The 22308-nt window shown below is 28.8% G+C and overlaps 1 protein-coding gene across 8 annotated transcripts in view; it reads right to left on the bottom strand.

The window, feature by feature from the left end:
• LOC142333192 (uncharacterized) overlaps positions 1 to 21950 on the bottom strand; it is a 34173-nt gene extending 12223 nt beyond the window's left edge. For 2 of the 8 annotated variants that reach the window (XM_075380158.1, XM_075380165.1), the window contains exon 1: positions 8152 to 9365. In XM_075380158.1, the coding sequence (XP_075236273.1) occupies positions 8152 to 8178 (27 nt within the window). In that variant the 5' untranslated portion in view covers positions 8179 to 9365. Of the gene's footprint in view, positions 1 to 5559; positions 5671 to 8151; positions 9366 to 20827; positions 20982 to 21563 lie in introns of those variants that run through there. The other 6 variants (XM_075380164.1, XM_075380162.1, XM_075380160.1 and 3 more) reach the window with 6 other exon arrangements.
• Positions 21951 to 22308: the final 358 nt, after the last annotated feature.

Here is a 22308-nt window from a genome sequence, read left to right as displayed (position 1 = left end):
GATTATGAGTTATAGCAGAACAACCATTGCTGCCATACAAATGAGTGGAAAGGAAATCAAAATTTCCCTTTACTTTTTGACTTACCCTCATAATAATTAAGAAAGTTTCATGTTAATACTACCACAATTCCAGTGCACATTAACTTTCCGAATGTACTTCATTAGTCTGGGTGGCTTTCAACTTCTAAGACTAACATTTTTCTCTCAATTTCATATTATGTTATATCGCAATATAAATGTAGTCAGCAAATCAAAAATGAAAGAATAAATGAAAAACAAAATACAATCTGGTCATGGGAAAAAGAGTAATTAGTTGTCAGACAAGAACACAAATAATGCACTTGTAGCCAGATGGTATGACATAGATACAATAATTTATCAGACTGTAAATGGAACAAGTTAAGTCAAATTGTATTATAATCTTGAAGACATAGTCTTTGTATAAATCATTATCAGATGTGAAGCCACCTATCATTTAAACAAATGCTGTGTGTTTTTCTCATCCGTTTAAGGCACAATCATCCAGTAAAATATCATATAAGCTATAATATCATATATTATAAAAGGAGATATCTTATTTTTAATATAAAAAAACTAATACAATAAAACCTCACCAGGCCATAACAAATACAAAAGCAGGCAAAAAATCTTACTAAACATAACCCAAAATGAACATACTTTCAGCTGATAAAAAAAGCACTTTAATTCTGGTAAAAATTTAGAAATTACACATAACAGTTAATGACCAATCATCTAATAAAATCAAGTATTAATTAATGTTTTCCCCTGATTAGATTTATTTTTACCAACATTATGGTTAAACAGAATGCTTAATCAATGTCTTTACACATTCTACACTCTAATTTGAAGAAATATATGATTTCACATCTTTTCTGCTGAATCCCTGTAATTATTCAAAATGTAATAAAACCTAAGATACAATTTTTATTGATCAGGTAGTAGGTTCCATCAAGAAAGGGCTAAAATAGCTGCTTCCTTTGGGAATCATTTCCCTGTATATTGTAGCACCTACATATATATATATATATATATATATGTAGGTGCTACATATATATATATATGTAGCATTAATCTTTACAGATCAAACTCAGATTAACTGTACAATCTGTACAGTTAATCTTTACTGTAGGTGCTATATATATATATATATGTAGCACCTACAGTGCTATAGTGAGTCTGGAAGGATATATATATATCCTTCCAGACTCACTATGTCCAGAACCCTATAGAGTGAGCTTTAGATTAGATTCTAGAAATAAGAGGCACATTTCTACCTAATAAGCATGTCAACTACCAATTTACAACTTCAGGACAGAAAAAAAATTCCTCAGGCACTCCCAAGGCAGAAAGTTATCTTCCAATAAAGAATCGATTGCCAAGGTAACTCTACAGAAGGAACAAAACGGTAACATAGATGAGGCCAGGGTGGAGTCAGCATAATTTCCAAAGCACTTATCAAAGTAAACAGTAACTAAAAAAAAGAAAGGGTGAATTGGAGAAAGAGAACAAGTAATTCAAAGGGAAGATACCTCTGATCCAAATAATTTATTATTAAGCCCAGAACAGATAGTTATCCTACTTGGGTAAAAAGGATTGCAGAGAAAGGATACTATACTTAAACATGGAATAAAGAACACATTTCATACTTGTCTACATTGCAAATTTTCCTCTAAAACTACAAAATCAATGTATGCTTTTCTAACAGTATTAATAGATGCTGAGATTGCCAGCAGTTACATGCTTCTTTCACAAGTCACAAAGTAATAAATACACATTGCATAATTTAGTGTAAAAAAAAATCTTATATTATCAGAATTTTTAAAAAAAATAAACTAGAAATAAAATTCTAGTTTTTAAATGTACTTAAGTACCAATATTTTATACTATTTCTTATCTAACATTAAGATTGCACTAATGTAAAGAAAGAGTAATTTTATGCTAAATTCTCTATATTCCTACAGGCTTTCTTTAAATATACTGAAACTAAAACAATGTTGTACCAAAAACAAATTTTAATATTGTGTCAAACTCATTCTTTTTCTTCATTGGTTTATAATATAATAATCCCTTTAAATTATTTTTTACAATTTTTTTCATTAGCCAGGCACAGTAAACAAAGTTTAACATATTTAGGGTAAAGTAAAATAAAAGCAGTTTTTACTTGTACTGCTTCAGTAAATGTTCAGTTATAGATAAATAAAAATTATACTTTTTTGCTTTTACATCTTCTGCTAGTACTTACCGCACTGCGTAGCATTAACTGTAATTCTGTATTTTGTAATTATTTTTAGAATTCTTTTGTTTCAGGTATGAATGTGTGAATATGAATAAGTTTTATTTATTAATTCTATTTATTATACTTTTATTTTATATTAAAATTAAAATAGAATAAAAATTTATTTAATTATAAAATATCTAATAAATCTCTCATCTTTAAGTTGCATAATTACGTATCAATTTAACAGTGACTAAGTTTTTTATCGTAAAATACCTTATCAAGGTTTATTAAAAATCTTATGATAAAGAAAAAGTTGATACAAATCCACCCAACACTTCCCTATTTTAAGGAACATTTCACTATTTTTGACGTAACCCTTTGAAAAGAATATATTTGTATTGATTTTTATTCTTAATTTTACGATTAAAATCCATTTAAATTATAACTGTCAATACGTTACTTTAAATCTATTAAATGCTTTTCATTAACTCACCTTTGTTCCATGCTTTCACAGTTTTGTATATTTTAAAATGTTAATAATATTAACTTTTTTCAAAGATTATATACCTAACAGTTCCTTGTATTTAATATAGATAGCTTCTACAACAGTTATACTAAATTATACTAAAATCATTGTAATTAAATAATATGTAAAATTTAAATGTAATTAAATAATTAGATAAAAAAAATTAAATTAAATTTTAAAATCAAATGTTTTTAAAAAACCAAACACTAGTGACATTCGCAGTTTAATGACACCATAATGTATTTATGTTTATACAATACCTACACATTTTACATTTCTACATTCACAAGACCAGTGCCAATTTTAGAGTGCAGTTTTTAGTGCAATATGATTAATTAGTTGCTATTTAAGTGGATAATAGAAATTTACTGTGACAAAAAAGAAAAAAATACATTTTTAAAAACATGCTTTTCTATATTTATTATCGTAATAAAAAGTAAATAAAAATATTTTCAAAAGTAAAGGACTACCGAAGAAAATTAAGTTTGGCATATGAAATAATTCAATTCAATTCGAGGAAAAAAATGATACAAACAATGAATTACCCAGCAAACAATAATAAAATATATTTTTGAAAAGCATTCCTTAAATATGACAAAGGTTTTCAAGCAAAATGGAAATGAAAGCTTCAATGTACATTTCTTTGGCTGAACTAAAGTTAAAGAGCAAAAAAGAACTGAGATCGCACCCCATATGCTTTTCATTGTGGTCTTGAGAAAATAGAGAACTTTATACACTTTATGTTGTTGAAAATAAAATTTCTTCTATTTATGTTTACTAGGTAATCCATTGTTGGAATCAATTTTTTTCCCCGAATTGAATTGAATTATTTAATTTGCTCAAGTTGATTTTTTAGTAGTAGTTTACTTTTGAAAATATTATTTTTTTACTTTTTAGTATGATTTTAGATATAGAAAAGCACGTTTTTGAAAATATATTTTTTTTATTTTCTAATATAACAAATATAATATCAGTTACAAAGTCAGTCATAATAATTTTACAATAGTATATTGGAAAAAAATATCATATCTTCCTATCAATAAATATCTGTTTTCTTCTTATGTACATAAATAAAATAATATTCAGAATCATCTTGATTCATTGGTAATGAAGAACATGTGAAATTTATATAAATATATTTTATTTATAATTAAATTTATTTTATAAAAATTTATTGTTAAATATATATGACTTCTTTAACTCTTTATTATTTTTCAGAAAGATTTTAAGTCAATAATACAGAATCTTTTGCAACCAAATATTAGTCTCCTTTATCTAGAAAGAAACCACTTACATGTTTGAGCAGCATCAAAAACACTAACAAAAAAAAAAAAATACTTAACTGTATCAAATAAAACAAAATACACTGTACAAATACAAATAATAATTCACTGTATACTGTATCCATAACTGTAACAAAATATAGATGTACGATACAATATCAATTTCAACACATATCATTTTACACACTTAGCCGATGCTTAGCTTACCTTAAACTAATATTTAACTAATGGACTCTTAAACGTGAGTTCAATGAACATACGCTTTAAAATGCACTAATGTGCACACACACACACATGTGCGCGCACACACACAAAATAGTACAAGGAAAAAGCTCTTCTTTGAAGATTTTTTTGAAAAAAGTTGTAGTAATTTTTTGATGACTATAAAATTGCAACTTAATTTTTATTAAAATACATGTAACAGTATTTTCACAGGATCCTGTGAAAATTTACTATTTACTGTGTTTTGGGGGATTGTCGAATAGTTTTGAATCTCTGTAGAGATTCAAAACTATATGACAATCTCTCAGGAGCTGATTCTATAGCTAAAAATAGGAAAAACAGTTCATACAAACATAGGCTCGAAAACATTTAGCGAGTTATGGCTAACAGCAGATTTTACCCGGATTTCAGTTCCTCCACGGAATGACTTCCTGAAATTCTAGAAAGGTAAATTAAGGGGCTAATTTAGTTTATAATAATAAATATAATTGTTAAAATAAATAATATTATTCTGAAACTAATCAAAAACCTAATAAAAAAACTGTATTTATAATACGTTATTTACACATACGAATTTATTATCTTTTTTAATATACATACATTTTAATTTTTTTTTTCTATCCACAATCACAGTTTAGAATATTATCTTGGAATATCCTTTGATAATTTTAAACTGGTAGTTTGTGTTATCAATTTGGATTTTATTATTGAATTTATTACAGAAAAAAAAAATTATTTTATTTACATCAAATTTTTAGTAAAAATTAAAAATTAACTGTTTATTATTCTTTTACTGATAGGTTTTCATTATGAGATCATTTTAATTAATGCAATCTGTAGCAACAGACTACATTAGTTACTACAAACCTGTAGAACAACTTAGTCATTTATTATAACATTTATCAATGTTATATATATTAGCTGGTCAGTGCTCGCTCTGCTCATCTAACCAGGAAGTTACATTACCTCCCTAATTAGCCTGGTCTCCCGATACATTTGTTATCCTCATAATTGTGGAAAAATGAAATATTTTACAGATATTCATTAAAGAATAAAGTTGGACTACTTTATTATATTTCGGCTGTCATAGTGACAGAAATATAGTGCATTAAAAGGATTAATTTTTGTTTCTTTAATATATTAACTCCCAAGGGGGCTATGGCCTCAATCTATGACTTAAAGCCTTCCCTGGGACACATTACTGTAACATAAATATGCTCTAAATCCCCCTTTAGAATATGTTCTAGCCCCAATCAACTTCTAATAAAGAATCTGTGGTCTTAACTTACCATTAAATCTTTCCTAAATTGCAGTAAGTTCCCTGTGATAATGTTTAGGTACTCTTGTTTTCTTTGCTAAAGGCTGGAAACAAAACCAGTCTGGTAAACCTGAACCTTCTCCTAAAATTTGGAATATAAATACATTCTAATTTAACTGCTTTAAGTATAAAATACTATAACTTCTGACATAAATATTTAATTACATTATATTTTATCCTATTCTTGCATAAATACTTAATGTTTCTCCCGTTCCATTATACAAATAACTGGATTTCTCATATTATAGCAATGAAAACAGAATAGCCTACATCAATTTTTACATTTTTATTAAAAAAACATGTTTATTTTGAAACTATCAAAATAATTTTCTCAACTTAGATTGTTTGGCTAGGAAACCTTTTAACAAAGGAACAATTATTATAACCTTTATTTCTTAACTGAAATGAAAAGTTTTTTTTTTTAAATTCATTCTAGTCTGATTGGTCCATAAGCTGCAATTAAAATTTCTTTGTCTGATGTTTCTTTTTTTCCCTTACCAACACTTTCTCATTCCAAATCATCTTCTTTTTCTTTCTTCACTTCTTCCTTGGTAAAATATTCTGGAGGTAAACTAGTCACCCGTTCGGATCTCCAGGTGGGGACTACTAAGGAAGGAGAAAATTAAAAATAACATTCTACGAGTCAGAGCATGGAATCTTTGAAGTTTAAAAAAGGTTGGTAGGTTAGAAAATTTAAAGAGGGAAATGAATAGGTTAAATGTAGATGTAGTAGGAATTAGCGATGTTTGTAGGAAGAGGAAAACAACTTTTGGTCATGTGATTTTAGAATAATTAACTTAGCATCAAATAAAGAGTTGGAAGGAGTAGGTTTTGTAATGAACAAGAAGACATGGAAGAGAGTAGAGTATTTCAGAAAGCTTAGCAATAAAATCATTGTAATAAGGATAAAATCAAAAACTAAGCCAACAAAGATTGTTAACGTCTACATGCCTACAAGTACACATGATGATGATGAGGTAGTGTGTATACGAAGAAATTGTTGAAGCAATTAAACACATAAAATGGAATGAAAATTTAATGATAGGAGATTGAAATGCAAGCATCGAAAATGGTAAGGAAAAATGTTATGGGTGAATATGGTTGGGCAAAAGTAATGAAAAAGGGGTCCAACTTATTGAGTTTTAGGCGAAGTATATTTTAGTAATTGCCAACACCCAGTTAAAAATCCTAATAGAAGGAGTATGCATGGTATACATGGAAAAAGCCAGGTGATACTGCAAGGTGTCAGATACATTATACCATGTCTAAACAAAGATTTAGAAATCAACTTGTCGACTGCAAAGCATATCCAAGGGCAGACCATTGACAGCGGCCATAATTAAGTGATAATGAAATGTAGAATGGGTTTTAAAAACCTGAAGAAAAGTTGTCAGATGAATCAGTGGAATTTAGAGAAGCTTGAGGAAGAGGAGGTAAAGAAGATTTTTGAGGACATCGCAAGAGGTCTGAGTAAAAAAGATAAGGTAGAAAATACAGAAGAAGAATGGGAGAATGTTAAAAAGCAACTTCTTAAGTCAGCAGAAGCAAACTTAGGCGGAATAAAGAGAACTGGTAGAGAATCTTGGACATCAAAGAATATATTGCAGATGATGGATGAGCATAGAAAGTATAAGAGTGCTAGTGATGAAGAAGATAAAAGGACCTATCGACAATTAAGAAATACTATAAACAGGAAGTGCAAATTAGCAAAAAAAGTAGATTAAATAAGTGTTCAGAAATGGAAAGAGAAATAAATGATCATTGGTAAAATAGACAGAGCAAACAGCAAAGATAAGGAGAATTTTGTGGTACATAAGTTAAAATTTAATAATGTGTAAAATAAACATGGTACACCAATTTATAACTAGAAAGAAAAGGTTGATAGGTTGATAGGTTGATGGAATATAATATATTCCACTCTTACTCTTCAACCTTATTCACTCTTATACTCCTCAATATTATAATTAGTTATATGGAGGAAATGGTGTTATAGAGTAAGATGAGGAAGTCAAAGAGGATGAAAAGGGAGATAATACTGAGAGCTAAATTTAACAGAGCATTAAAAGATTTGAATGACAGAAATGTTTCTGGGATAGACAGGATCCTGCAAAGTTACTGCACAGTGCAGGTGAGGAAGCGATAGATAGATTATATAAACTGGTGTGTAATATTTACGAAAAAAGGGATGTTATGTCAGAATTCAAAAAGAGTATTATTGTCATGATACCAAAGAAAGCAGAAGCAGATAAATGTGAAGAATACAGAAGAATTAGCTTAACTACTCATGCATAAAAAATCTTAACTAGAACTTTGTACAGAAGAATTGAGAAAAGAGTGGAAGAAGTGTTAGGAGAATACCAATTTGGTTTCAGGAAAAGTATAGGGACAAGGGAAGTAATTTTAACACAGATTAACCAATTCAGCCTACAATATATAATGAAAGATTAAAAAAAACACAACTTTTTTCTGAAAGATTACAAAAATACAATTCTTTTATTTGCTATATACTAACAATTTATATTTTAAATCTAATAAAAAAAAATTATTTAAACAATTTTCTTACCTTTTTTTGATATACAACTTGTTTCATTTTTTTTTAAATGTTCAATATGTCCTAAAAACAAGTGTTTGTACACTATTTAGTAGTCTATGTAAATTAGCATAACTTGAGTTCCTATCCTAATCCATATAACTAATCCTACTCTTAGTTTTTAATTAAATTAAAAATTTGTTTTTAAATGAAAAATTTTGATACATTATGGGACATTTTGTATAAAGCTTTGGTAAGCTACACCAGTTGTCTAAAAACAATGTATAAACCTTGTTTAGTAAAATCCTTTAAAAGTTAACACACTATAACTTTACTAGCCAGCATTTTATTATGATTATGGCCACAATATACTGAAAATTTCCAGCAGTAGCTGGATTCTGATTCATTCAATTTATAAAATCTGATACCAAACGTGCACTCAACCTGTTGAATTGGATATAGTACAACCTACCTCTATATTTCATAAGGCTTTCATCAACACATATTCCTTCTTTGGAGGTATATATCTTCCGGAATTTTATATTCAAATATTCTATGACTAGTCTAATTTTTTTTAGCCTATCGACATCATTAGCAACATCTTGCGCAAAATGTAGATATTTGCTAATCTATGCAAAGCGTTTTAATGGCATTATTTCCTTACCCATACGATTATGGATATATAGGTGGTTTAGATCAATAATATGGCAATTTCGGTTTTAGGGTTTTGAAACAATAATATAACTAGGGCAAAATAATTTTTTAACTCGTCCACTTTAACATCAAACCACTGATAAATATTATAATTTCTTACAGGATTAGGCCTATGTTCATTTGCATACCTGTTAGTAACTAAAACAATAATTTTGTTTAGAACCGATACTTCACTACAATTTTTAAAAATAATCTTATTCATGACACGTCAATTACTGGTTAACCAGTAAACGAAATTATGTTTACATTATTTCCTAAATTTTTCCATTTCCAAGGAACTACTTTTTTTATTCTACTACTTTTACTACTGCTAGAAATACTAATGCTACTACCAATCAATTCAAATTCACGATCACTTTCATTACCGCTCGATTCATCTTCACGCGCCACATTAACTTCACCATTATCGTTATCACTTTCTAAAAGTAATTCCTCAAAGTGAAAAACTAATAAATATAGAGGCATTTTTCCGCAAAATAATACTTAGAAAATAAACTATAACACAGACATGAGGTTAGACAACAGGACCGTAAACAAACCTAACACGTGTATGTTATTGACAATTTCAAACAGGTTGGCCAATATTTATGACCATGGTTTTGAATAAAATATTAAAAAAAATTATTCCTGTATTTTAAATTATAATTAATATATTATAATTAATAAAAATAGATTTATAGTATAGCTGAAATATGACGTAATACGACTCAGAAATTAAAACATTTTTCACAATTTTAAGGCTTTATTTCGTTCCATACAAAGAATAGTAACAATGAAAACAATAACTGTTTAGTCTAATATTCCTTATAAAACATAGGGTAATACGCGTCAAAAGAACAGACACTATGACATTAAGCCACCGGTTAGTGTAACGGTGAACGCGCCTTCGCAAATCAGCTGATTTCGAAGTCGAGAGTTCCAACTTTCAAATCCTAGTAAAGGCAGTTACTTTTATACAGATTTGAATAATAGATAGTAGATACCGGTGTTCTTTGGTGGTTGGGTTTCAATCACTTCAGTTACACTCAAGCATATCAACCATTGAAGTAACACCTGACTGTGATTCCCGGAGGCTAAACGGGAAAAAGAAAAAAAATACAGTATGACATAGCGAGTAGCGCTCATCAGTGTCGTATGGTAGTATCATCCTCTAATGAGCTAGGCTCGTCAAAGTAGTGGAATGAATTAATAGTAGAAGGAAGTTTAATGAAAAACAAACCAACATACATGGCATTTATGGACTTTGAAAAATCTTTTGATAATGTAGACAGGAATAAAATATTCAGCATTTTAAAAAAAATTGGGGGTTCAAGTATAGAGATAGAAGAATAATTTAACATTTACAGGAACTAAACTGCAACAGTAATAATGGAAGAGCTTAAGAAAGAAGCTGTAATAAAACAGATGGTCTGACAAGGATGTTCCCTATCTGCTATTTTTTAATCTTTACATAGAACTAGCTTAGTGATGTTAAAGAACAATTTAGATCAGGAGTAACAGTGCATCTTTATTTTTTCACAGTGTGAAAAGATATATATATATATATAAGTGGTCTTTTATGAGTCTGTTACTCTTTCACGCAAAAACTACTCAACCAATTGAGCAGAAATTTTGCATGAACATAGTTTTTATACTTGGAAAGAGTATAAGACTGATCATGTTACAAATGTTTCACCATTTCAAGATGACTTTTGGTAATAATTGGATAATGTCCCTTCCTGTATTCAGCTTTACTTATGGCCACCTTTGATCAAATTGAATTTGGATAAGACTTGCAGTATTTGAAATTAAATTTTTTACAAAAAAGATTTCTATCTTTTTTGTTATTTCTTTTTGTTATTGATAAAAGTAGCTTTAAAAGTGAGATGTTATATGGTGTACATTGCTTCAGACTTGTTCTTACATTCAAGTGCCTCCAGTTTCCACTTAAAGTTGTTTTTTAGATAAAAATAAATAAGTTACAAGATTAGACCTTTCAAATGGCTGGCCTCCACTTGGTAAGCCAATATAATATACTCCAGAGAGAAAAGCTGTAAATATTGTATACAAGCCTATTCTTTAGAATATATTGTTCAGAAACTTATTCACAAAAAATTAATATCCATGAAAGTCGTGTTTTGCCAGCTTTTTTCTTAAGTTATGTTTTAAATAATTGACTTGAATAACAAGAAATAAAGGAATATAAGAAAAAAGTTAGCAGATTAACAATCTAAGCTGTAAAATATGAATTTCAACTGATTAATCACATATCTTATGTATGACTATTTGCAAATCATTCAACTCTATTACCGACGTTCTACATAAATTAACCTTTCATTATTCCAGTTGCTAATGCTCGCATTATTTTAAAATGTGCTGTAATTATTGAGATTTGTTACAACACTAAAATTAGAATTAGTATCCCAGGCAAGGTCTGCAAAAGATACTAATTCACACACTCAATGGCCCATATTATGACTGATAAATTGTTTTGTTGTTAGGTACCAAATCAGTATTTTAAAATTACTTCTCATTTAAGTAGTATGCAACAGTTTCTTCAATTCTCAGTGTGTACAGAGATATCCACTTTTAAATTGGTACCGTGTACTATTTTTATACAGATAAACAGCAGTATATTCATATATTTTTATTTCTAAACAGAATAATATATTGCACATCATATGCATTTAATGTTGCGTGCTTTAGATTAATATTATTATGGCTTGGATTTGGAGTGTAACTATTCTAAAAAGTAAGCCAAATTATGAGATTTTTTACAGACACATTTAAACATGCATTGTGACACATTTAAGTAGTAGAAAAAAACATTTGTGTGTTTTTAATATTAAGCTACTGTAATGTTATTTAGTGCGTATTCGCATATAAAATATTTTAGATCTTCTTGCACTGTTAGTGTAATTAATTTAAATTTATAAATTTCTAAAAAATTTTATCAAATAGTAAAATATTTTTGTTTTACACAATTTTAGTTGATATTAATAATTCTTGACTTTTTATATTTAAAAAAATAAAAAATAAATCGCTTTCTGGCAGTAGTTCAGAAATAGAATATGATGTACATAAACTTCAACAAAAATTATTAGAGAACTGTAATCAAACAGCGAGCCAAAAAAAAAACTGAGAAATTTTGGAAAATGGGTTGTTTTTGTAATATATGAAAAACAAGGCACTTGGCTGGTGAAAGCTACATAAGTAAAAAGGATAAAGATGTTCCAGGAAAAGAAATGAAACCTTCATGCTTGTGTAGAGTGAAATGCACAAAAAAATTTCAGATAGTGAAAGGAAAGGAGTTATTTATTCATACTGGTGTTCCAATAAGATCCATGACCTGAAAAGGCAATCTATATTGTCAAGAATCAAAATAAAACTAAGAATGAAGTAGCATGAATGTCGCTACATTACCAAAGAAAATATCCATTCTTTATACTTTTAAAATTAATGAGGCAAAATATTTGTTAAGTTATGTTTTTGAACATTCTGTTCACATCTAATATTGTTGTTATTAATGTGATTAAAAAACAATACCCTGGCGGATTAGTTGAAATGGATCAATGAAGATGATACATACAAAGTAACAAAACTCCAGACCTGGTAATTCAGAATGTGATACAGTACACAATTTTTTTCCAAATTTAAGTCATTACTCATGGGTAAAGACAAGCAAAGAGTTTTTAAGTTCAGTTTTATGATGAAAATGAAATAGATAAAAGAATTGTGGAAAGAAGTGGCTTTATACTAATATTTTTAACACAAAATTCAAGTTATTTAAGTAGCTAAATACAGGCAGGTGTGATGTTTGCGATTCCTATGCGGTAAAACTGAAGGCAGAGTTAAATCCAATTGAAAAGGAATCAGTTAGTTATAAAAGGAATCAAAAAGTTATGACTACCACCTTTCTGATGCAGAACAAAGATATACAGTGAATTCTATTGATATACAGGCTGCAAAAAACAGCCAGCCTCACAAAGTACTGACTGCTGATTTGTAGGAATGTCTTCTTAACAGCAAGTTTTTATAAAAGAAAGTTTATGATAGTTTAAGTGGGATTGCAGTTTGTATGATGTGGGATGAAATTAAGAAAGGAGGTAGAAGGAATGAAATAGCTTCAGTTATTTTTTAAATAACATAATATATTCTTGAGTCGGGAATGTTGTGATCAGCTGATCACAACATTCCCAACTCGACCACTGAGTATATAACTATGTTCTGATAACTGTTTTGAGTAAACAAAAAATACGACTGTTGTGTTGTGCATCTTTTATATTTTACATAACTATCCATAGGTCCATAGGTACAGTACATCCACATGGAGGCTGACAAATCCATGTACTGATTGAAAGGACACAAAAAGAAATGGATTCTTTAATGATATAAACAAGGATTTTTTTTTCTCTGTCGATTTCCCTGCCTCTTGGAGCCGGATTCACGACCAAGCATAAGCTCAGCTCCAAGGGGTGCCATTGCCTCAAACTACCCCGGAAGAGGGGATTCCAAAAGGTTCCCTTCACTGAAACTCCAGTCTTAACATCTCGTCTCTAATGAGGAACTCCAAAGAGATCCCCTGCCAGGACTATGGTCTTACTTTTACCCCAACAGCACTGCAAGGGAGTCCCCACCCGATCATCAAAGATGAGATGCTGGAGGCTCCCACCCCTCCTGGATGAGGCTGTCCCTTGCAGATAACCTCATCACAGCTGTGTACATATTCATGGTGCTGGCATAGGTGGGGTCACTTTACATCCTTGACCTCCAGGTGCATGTCCGTGCGATCTACATGACAGACAGCTAGGTTCCTGTGTGCACTCCCTTCTCACATGGCCAGCCATACCATAGGCAAAACAATGACCACTTCAGTCTGGACCAAGACAAAACTGCAGATTGGTAGAAGTTACATCACCAGTGTTCAAAAAAATACATTGTGTGCGTCATGGAACTGAATGACTTAAAAAATTTCAAATTGCTGTATGATAAGCTGAAGTCATGATCTGTTTATGGAATACTTGTTAATAAACAGTCACTAATGCAAAAATTTGTGACTTCAAGTAGAGCAACAAAATATTGGAAATTTTTTTTTTTTCAAATATAAAAATGGTGCAGTTTTAGATTTTATGAAATTAATTTAAAAAAAAAAACAAAAAAATGACATAATATTTTCAGATCATTTGATGTTATTAGGAAGAATCCATAACAAATTTCAATGCTAAAATACAATGATATATTAAATCTCCTTCAGTTTTTACCATCTGAATATCAACAATTTTAGCAGAGAATATTATCAATTTTAACAGAATATTCTGAATCAAAATGATACGGAAGATTAGAATAAAAAACCAAATGATGAAAATATATAAAATTATTTATTTATGTTTTCAAATGTTTACTTGTAGTTTAGAATAATTTTATTCCTGTCTTTATTTTATAAATCGAAATATGTGATGGTTTTTTATGTTTCATATTGTTACATTATATTATTAACTTCTTTAAATTGAATTAACAATTCTTTTTACAAGATTAGTATATAACATTTTTCATAAACTTATTACAGTATTTTGATTTGATTTCCAAACTAAAAAGTTTATTTCTACTACCTTTTTTTTTGTAATTTAAGATATTTCACTGCGCTTAGTTACAATAAGACTAATATTTTATTGTTTTGTAGTTACAGTTTTAGTTCAATTCAACTTTTGGTTTTTTGTTAATAAGACGTTTTGTGATTTTAAATTTCATTACAAGTATCTACTGTTATATATTAGTCTAGCCGGGCCATCTAGCCAAAACCTGTACCCTTGGGGATCAGGTTAGCCCTAGCGAATCCTAGAGCCAACTCAGCATAAGCTTTGAAGCTATCATAAACCAAATATCATCGAAATCAAAAATAGTGATGCAATAAAATTTTTGAAAATTTGTTGAATTAAAATGGAATACCTCGTTCACTCGTTCGGTTATTAAAGTTCCGGGAGAACTCGTGATATACTCTGTATATATTTAATTAACAATTAGGAAGATTGTGTAACGGACACTTCAACCTAGGCATTTCATTAGACTTATTACAGCCAATAGGTGGGTAAAAATTTCCCTTTCTCTTCGGGGTGTAAAAAGAGATTCGGTTTTTGAAAACTGATTTATTTATCGTAATCGTGTAAAAATACATAACTTAACTTTTATAAAAATCACTAAAATTTTACAAAATAATTGTAACTGTTTTCCACACAAGTAAAGCCAAATGTACGTTTTTTTTATAGTCGTGATAATTTTTTTAAGACTAGATTTATTTTTTCCGCCTCACATTAACTGCGTATTACGAAAAATTACTGTATTAAAATATCTTTACTATTTGTTTTTCAGGTACTTTATTCATTTCGATTTCTACTTCTATTTCATAATTTAAACGTTAGATATGTACTGCTATCAAATACGCTGTTTGAATTTTTAAAATTGGTCGTACCATTCTGGAGATATAAGTAAATTTTGGAGAAATAACGGATAACCGAATGAACCAGCGTACATCTTTTTTTATGCAAACGTTGGCAGTCAACATGGTAAAAAATAAGCCGTTTGAATTTTTTAAATTGGTCATACGTCTCGTAGATATAACGGAATTTCGTAATAAAATACAATAATCTTTTTTCAGAAAAAGTGTAACTTTTTTATTTTTACTTTTCCAGCAATAGCATATATGCTGCTACAACAGCTACAGCTGTAACGGGAAATTACGAGTAGATCGGTCAAAAAAATTAGTCTTTTTTTTTAAGGTGACATTAAAAAAAAATAAACTTTCTCCCCCGCCCAAAAAAAAACATTTAAATAAATTATAAATAATAATCTGCGAATATTTTTTTATTCCAATGGTCCCAAGTCCAAAAATTTATTTTTGTCAGTCGGATGTTTGTGCGTATGTATGTTGGCTTGTGTTTGGTCTCATAACTCTGGAACCTGTGGACCGATTTTCTTTAAACTGGTAGACAACAGACTCTACCTTCGAGAAGGGGAATGTATTAAATGTTTGCAAAAAAAAATTGAAAAAATGATCAGGGTGTTTTGGCCGAAATAAAATGTCAAATTTTTACTGAGGCACTTTAACAAAAAATGTTCTTACAAAAGTTGAAACTTTTTTTAATCGATATGAGAAATTACAAAAAATTGTTATTTAATATTCACCCCCAAAAGAATAAATTTATTTTACTTTACTTTACTTAGGGGGTATGACCGTATCCCTGTGCTGGACTAGAAATAAAATTTAATAGAATTACAACTTATGTAGAGAAATATTTTTCCCGCTTCATGAATTTTTAGTTATCCATTTCAGAAATATATTGCGGAAATTCTATAAAAATTAAGCTAAATATTCCCACCCCTAAGTATGATCGACTAACAGATTTCAGTAACGTAAACAACTCATATAGCACTGTACCAAATTTGTAGATCCTATGATACCTCTACAAATATTAAACATTTTTCAACGGCTGTTCATACACCACTCCTTTAAATAAGTTCAAAATCTTATGTTATCAATGCCTTATTATTTATATATAGGTATATCATAGTATTTGAGCTAAATTTCAAGTTTTAACAGGTCATATTAAGTGGGCAATAAGCGGGTAATGAAAAAAATTAGAACAAATAAAATTATAAATAAATAATATTTATTTTTATTATTTTAAATGTGAATAAGTATATCAAAGATTAAATTCCACGGAAAACTAAATTAACTGTTCCGGCATTTGCCCTAATGTATTAAGGGAAACCGTGGAAAAACCTTGATAAGAACAGCCTAACAATATTTACAGCCTGACAATATTTATGTCTATGATACATGATCAGATTACAGGCATATAACATAAGTAAAAAAACTTATACATTATATTACAATTTTAATTATAATAAATCTTTATGATTTATAAATTTCTTCCACATCTGATATCCTTTTTCCCTGTAAAAAACAAAAATTATTATTCTTGAGGAGAATATAGAAAAAATTGAGTGATAAAAGCAGATTATGTGACGCAATGGTTCATTATAAGTGAGTATATTACACTTCAATTCTAACAATTGATTAAGAATGTATTTTTGATAAAATGTTAAAAAAGGCCTGTATAATATGAGAAGAAAATTACAATGAATGTAATCCATATATATTGATTACAGATAAAAGTTCTGAAAATACTTTGAGAAATTAACTCAAACATACAAATTTTCAGTTACATAATCTATTCTGATCGGTTGAAGATAAAAATCTAAATAGTATTTTGGTCCTGTGTACTGATATTTGCCATACATATGTATTTCTGGGTTTTGCACAAAAAAAAAAGAGATCAGTTACGCTTCCATTATAAATAAATCAAAAACTTATTATGCTTTATTGAGCAACGACCATTTAAAATGCTTAATTTACAAAATGGATGAACAGAATTGTGCCTTTTGTAAGAGTGACATAAACAAACAAATCAATTTCAACTTTAGACGTGGAGATAACAAGATTAAATTGTAATCTGATCGGTAAATAATAAATAATACATTATATACATCCTTATGCTACTCCGTGGATTAAAAAAAGGAACTACCTGAAAATTTGCCTGTATGGACCAAGGAAAACTGTGATAAAATCTTGATCACAGCAGCATTACAAAATCATAATTCTTATAAAACAAAAAATTCATGTGATTAAACATATACAAAATAATTTTTTGAAAATTCAAATAATTCATACACGGTATACATATAGTTCATATGGTATACATATGGTTCATACATATATATATATATATATATATATCATTTTTTATGACCGCAGAAGAACATTTTAATCAGTAAATTATTCAAGTCTCTTTGATGGACTGTTTGGGCCTTGCAGTCCTACCAGTATTTTTTAATATGTTCTGTTCTTTGTGCCCTTTCTAGTGTTAAAAATGTTTGTGTTGTGTTTTTCTGGTGAGTGTTAAGCGAGTGTTTTTGTTTTTGATTTTCTTATTTAATTCTATCTGATCTGTGGTGTCTTCTAGTTCAAGGTTGATTTCCTTCAGATTCTCTCTTATTTCTCTGATCCATCTGCATCCTGTCTTGATATTTTCGAGTCGAGATTGTACTGCACTAGGAAGTTTCACAAGACTTGATTGAATCTTCCGATTCAAAAAGATTACTGCAATTAAATTTTGGAGTAATAAATTGTAAATTAATGATGAATAGAAAAATTAGCAAATATTTCAAATAACTTCATTTGTTAAAAATAAATTATTTTGTTAATAGTTTATTAATTATGATTCTGGCCGTTTAAAAATATTCTGCTGTAAGGTATTTCAATGCAGTTTATTCAAATTATCAATTTATATTGTTCAAGCTGTAACTTTCTTCTAATCACAATAAAAAATTTGTAAATGACTTGTGTATTTATTGTTTTTTTTTATAATTATAGTGTTCTATTATAATGTTATCTTATAATAATATAATCTATGTAGAAAAATTCTAACATAATGAGAATTCAAATTATACATCTTCCGATTTGTTTTGAATTTTTAATGTTTAACTGTATATAATTTTTTGTTTTTAATTTAATAATAATAATTTCTTTTCTTGGAAAGTGCTATGTATTTTTAAATTTATCCATTATGTTGAATCGATTATATTTATTACCAAAGTACAGTTGAATTCAAAACAAAAGGCATTCTATAAAAATAAAAAGTATAAATAAAATTATTGAGTATAATGAATGCTATACTAAAAAATAATGTCAATTCCTGAATTTAAAAATCATAAAATTCATTTACAAGCATAAAAAGTACCTAATTATTATTCAGAAGTGATCTATTAGTGAAAGGTTTCTTAGTTTCAGTTAAAAACTGGAAATGAAACTCTAATGCTGATAAGAAAAAAAAAGAGGGGTAATATAATATATGGAACAATAGAATTAAAATTTGAAAGGATTCAGAAAAATTCTAACTTGTTTTCTAAGCGATTATTACACTGAGCAATAAATATAATAAGCACAATTGAGTTTACTTGTTTCTTACAACTAATAATGACTTCTAATTAAAAATATAAATACTATATTTCTTTGATTTTTTGTCAGAATTATGTCATTAATTTTTGTATTATTAAAGTAGTACTGCAAAAGAATCTTCATTAACCCTCGCATTACCAAGTGGGATATTCTGACTACCCCAGGTTGATTTTTTCCCTTTAATTTTATGTGAAGAGATACATAATTGTGGTTTCATGAATTTATCCTAAAATGATTGAAACTGTATTCACACTCGTGATTGACCCATTTTTTTGTTTTTATAGATATTATTGATGGGATATATTGGTGGAGTTGTGAGACTACGAAATATCCTATCTTCTAATTTGCCAAAAATTACAACTGATAATTTTTTCACCAGTTTTCCCTTGACTGCTGAACTGTTAAAATGAAACATGACACTGGTTAGTACTCTGCATTCCAATAAGAAAGAGATTCCGAAGAAATTTTTGCCCGACAGAAAAAAGTTCATTCTTCAATGTTTGGTTTTCACAAATGAGTTGACTGTAGTTTCCTATGTTCCAAAAAGGGGCAAGTCTGTAAGCTTACTTTACACTCAGCATTAAAGAGAGGCAAGTGAATGGTGAAGAGAGTAAATACAAACTTGAAATAATACTACATTACAACAAAACTAAAGGTGCTGTAGATAATGGAGACAAAATGACAAGAGAATATAGTTGTGTTAGAGGAACCAGGTGTCCACTAAGACTTTTCATAGAGATGGTAGATAATTCAGTACTGAATACATATATTCTGTATACACAAAGATTTGCTGAGTGGCAGGAGAATAATTGAAGCTGGCAAATTCTTCATGACCGAGCTGGCATTTGGACTCAGCAAAAGCAACATGGAGGAAAGAGCTAGAAATATCAACGGTCTTCATAAGAATGTACAAGATACAATGAAAGCATGCAGTATTGAAATTCCAACAGCAATGATCAAATCCCAGATTTCCAAGTTACAAACAACAAGTGATGTCAAGATTGCAAGACAAATGAAGATCGTAAAACAAGATTCTGTTGTGTAATGTGCAAGAACCTGTTTGTAATAAACACAGAGAACAAACTGTTACTGAGAATTGCATGTTGTGCAAAAATTTTCCTGAATGAACAGTTAAAAAATGTTATTTGTTATTTTGAGGTCAGGCACTAGTTTACAGCAATGACAGCCAAAATGTATACATTTTTAGTTTTATAGATGTCCAATATTGAATTTCTCTGGTGAATGACATAACATTTATTGTACTTTGCATCTATGTTCAGTCTAAATACTTTTAGTTATTTGAAAAACTATATTTCAATGCTATTCATTGAAAATAACAGAATCTAAAAACAAATATTACTTTAAATCACAAAATTGTATTGGAATAGTCAAATACCCCACTTGGTAAAATAAAGGTGTTAAAAAGGTTGGCAACGGGAGGGTTAATTTAGACCAGGCCATCAGATAGGTGAATATAAATTATTGTATGTCATTATAACAAAAAATCTTCTATTTGAAAAGTTATTTTTACAAACCAGGAATAAATACTAAATTTGTGGTATAATACATTATACTTGTTTTTTTGTGTGTATTTATTGGTTCAATTTATTAGAAGTTTGAAGAAAATCTTTAGGAATTCTGAAAATTAAAAATTCATAATTATTATATAAACATTTAGAGTCATACATATCTGTACGATTTTAATTAAGATAAAGATGAAAAAGGACTGTAAATCTAACAAGAATTTCCACTAAATCTGCTGGCAATCTTGGTCATCACTTCATAATGCTGGACATAAAAAAAGATTTATACTAATAACCATAATATTTCTACTGTACAACTAACTATTCTACACAAACATGGAGAGACTACTTATTTTTAACCGATGACCAAGATCAAGAGAGATTTCAAAGAGAAGCTTTCTTTTTTGCAATTCTATTAAAAAATTTTACTGAAAAATAAAACTTATTTTTTACTAAATTTAAGTAATATTGTACTTACTTGTGATCGCAGAATGGTACACTTGTCTCGTACAAGATCTCATACAATATAAAAAAATTTAACCGTAATCTGGTGAAAAATTCCTTGCTCATTGTTTCAGATTCCTCTCTCTAAACTTAATGTACAAGAAAAGATGAAATCACGGTAAACAGGGCTGTAAAAAAAACCGTTATGTTAAACCCGTTAGCATAAGAGCGACAAAAGTTAATCATTTTTTATCAGAATAAAATATATCTTAATATTATGAAATTTAATAATTGATATCGATTACGTTAATTCATTCTTCCTGACAAAGTCAAACAATCATTACAAAAAAAAATTACACATTTGGTTTAAGTAAATAGAGAATTATATTTACCTTTCCTGATAAAAAGAAAATACAAATCACTCTCTTCACCATTCTGTAGTATTAAAAAATATTACCATGAATTACACTACAAAAAATGGTTTTAATACAATGTGTTTTTTGTGCAATTCAAATAATTTCTATCCTAGCATTCAATAAAAGTGTTACAGACTTGATTTTATATCAAATTTACTTCTATAAAGCATTTAAATACATACCATCCCTCTTGTAGTGATTATATAAAATAAATAATTTAATAAGATGAATAGTAATTTTATGCGATTTCAAATCTGCAAACCAAAATTAAATCAGAGAAGAGGTATTTAGTAACGTAAATTTAAAGAAAACCTTATTAACGAATAATATAACCTAAAGTATGATATTACTTACCTAATATCTGTTTTTCTTTAGTTTTCTTCTGAATCATCCTTAGGAATATCCGTTTTCATTCTCCAGCAGTAATTGGCAAGCATCTGTTGTCATCATTATTCCCTGGAAGCATGTTTCCATCTCTGACATATCCTGAGGAAAGTGTTCATCGTGCTTATCAGTTACATTGCTAAAGTTAAGCGGCAACAATTTCAAACGTGAATGGAAAATATGTAATTCTCTTTAGACATATTTCTATTTGAAGTCACTTTCTTTCTTATAATTATTTCCTCTGTTAATTTCATCCGTTCATTTTTTGTAAAAGCTTGTTTTTTGTAATATTTATGATGTTATGTCGTCCCAATTTTTATTTCATGTCATTCTTTTTTTTTTGTTTTATCATCCCATTGTTTCTTTGTTTTCTATACCCTAACCTTAATTTAGACACTTACCGCAATAATTTATATTGCGGTAAGAATCAATGTCTCTTCGTGGATGTAATTTACATTCTATAATTTAGTTTAGAAATCTCTCCTAATAATTATAATAGTCATGCCTTAGATGGATCTCACAAATTTTATGAATAAAAAAAAATCCTCTTGATTACCAGTTTATACTTTTCGACGTGACAACGTCTTATACATCGATGAACGCCAGCAGCACGCACAAAAAACTGACCCGTTCCGCCTGTGCCGAGCCGAGCCGAGCCCAACCGAACCGACGTGTAATGGAATATAGTATCATGTCAAGCAGGTTTTGGCAGGCG

The sequence above is a fragment of the Lycorma delicatula genome, chromosome 12 (assembly GCF_047948215.1).
Source record: "Lycorma delicatula isolate Av1 chromosome 12, ASM4794821v1, whole genome shotgun sequence".
In the NCBI taxonomy this organism is placed as follows: Eukaryota; Metazoa; Arthropoda; class Insecta; order Hemiptera; family Fulgoridae; genus Lycorma; species Lycorma delicatula.
Note: the sequence above shows the minus strand (reverse complement) of the source record. Positions and strands in the feature narration are given on the sequence as shown.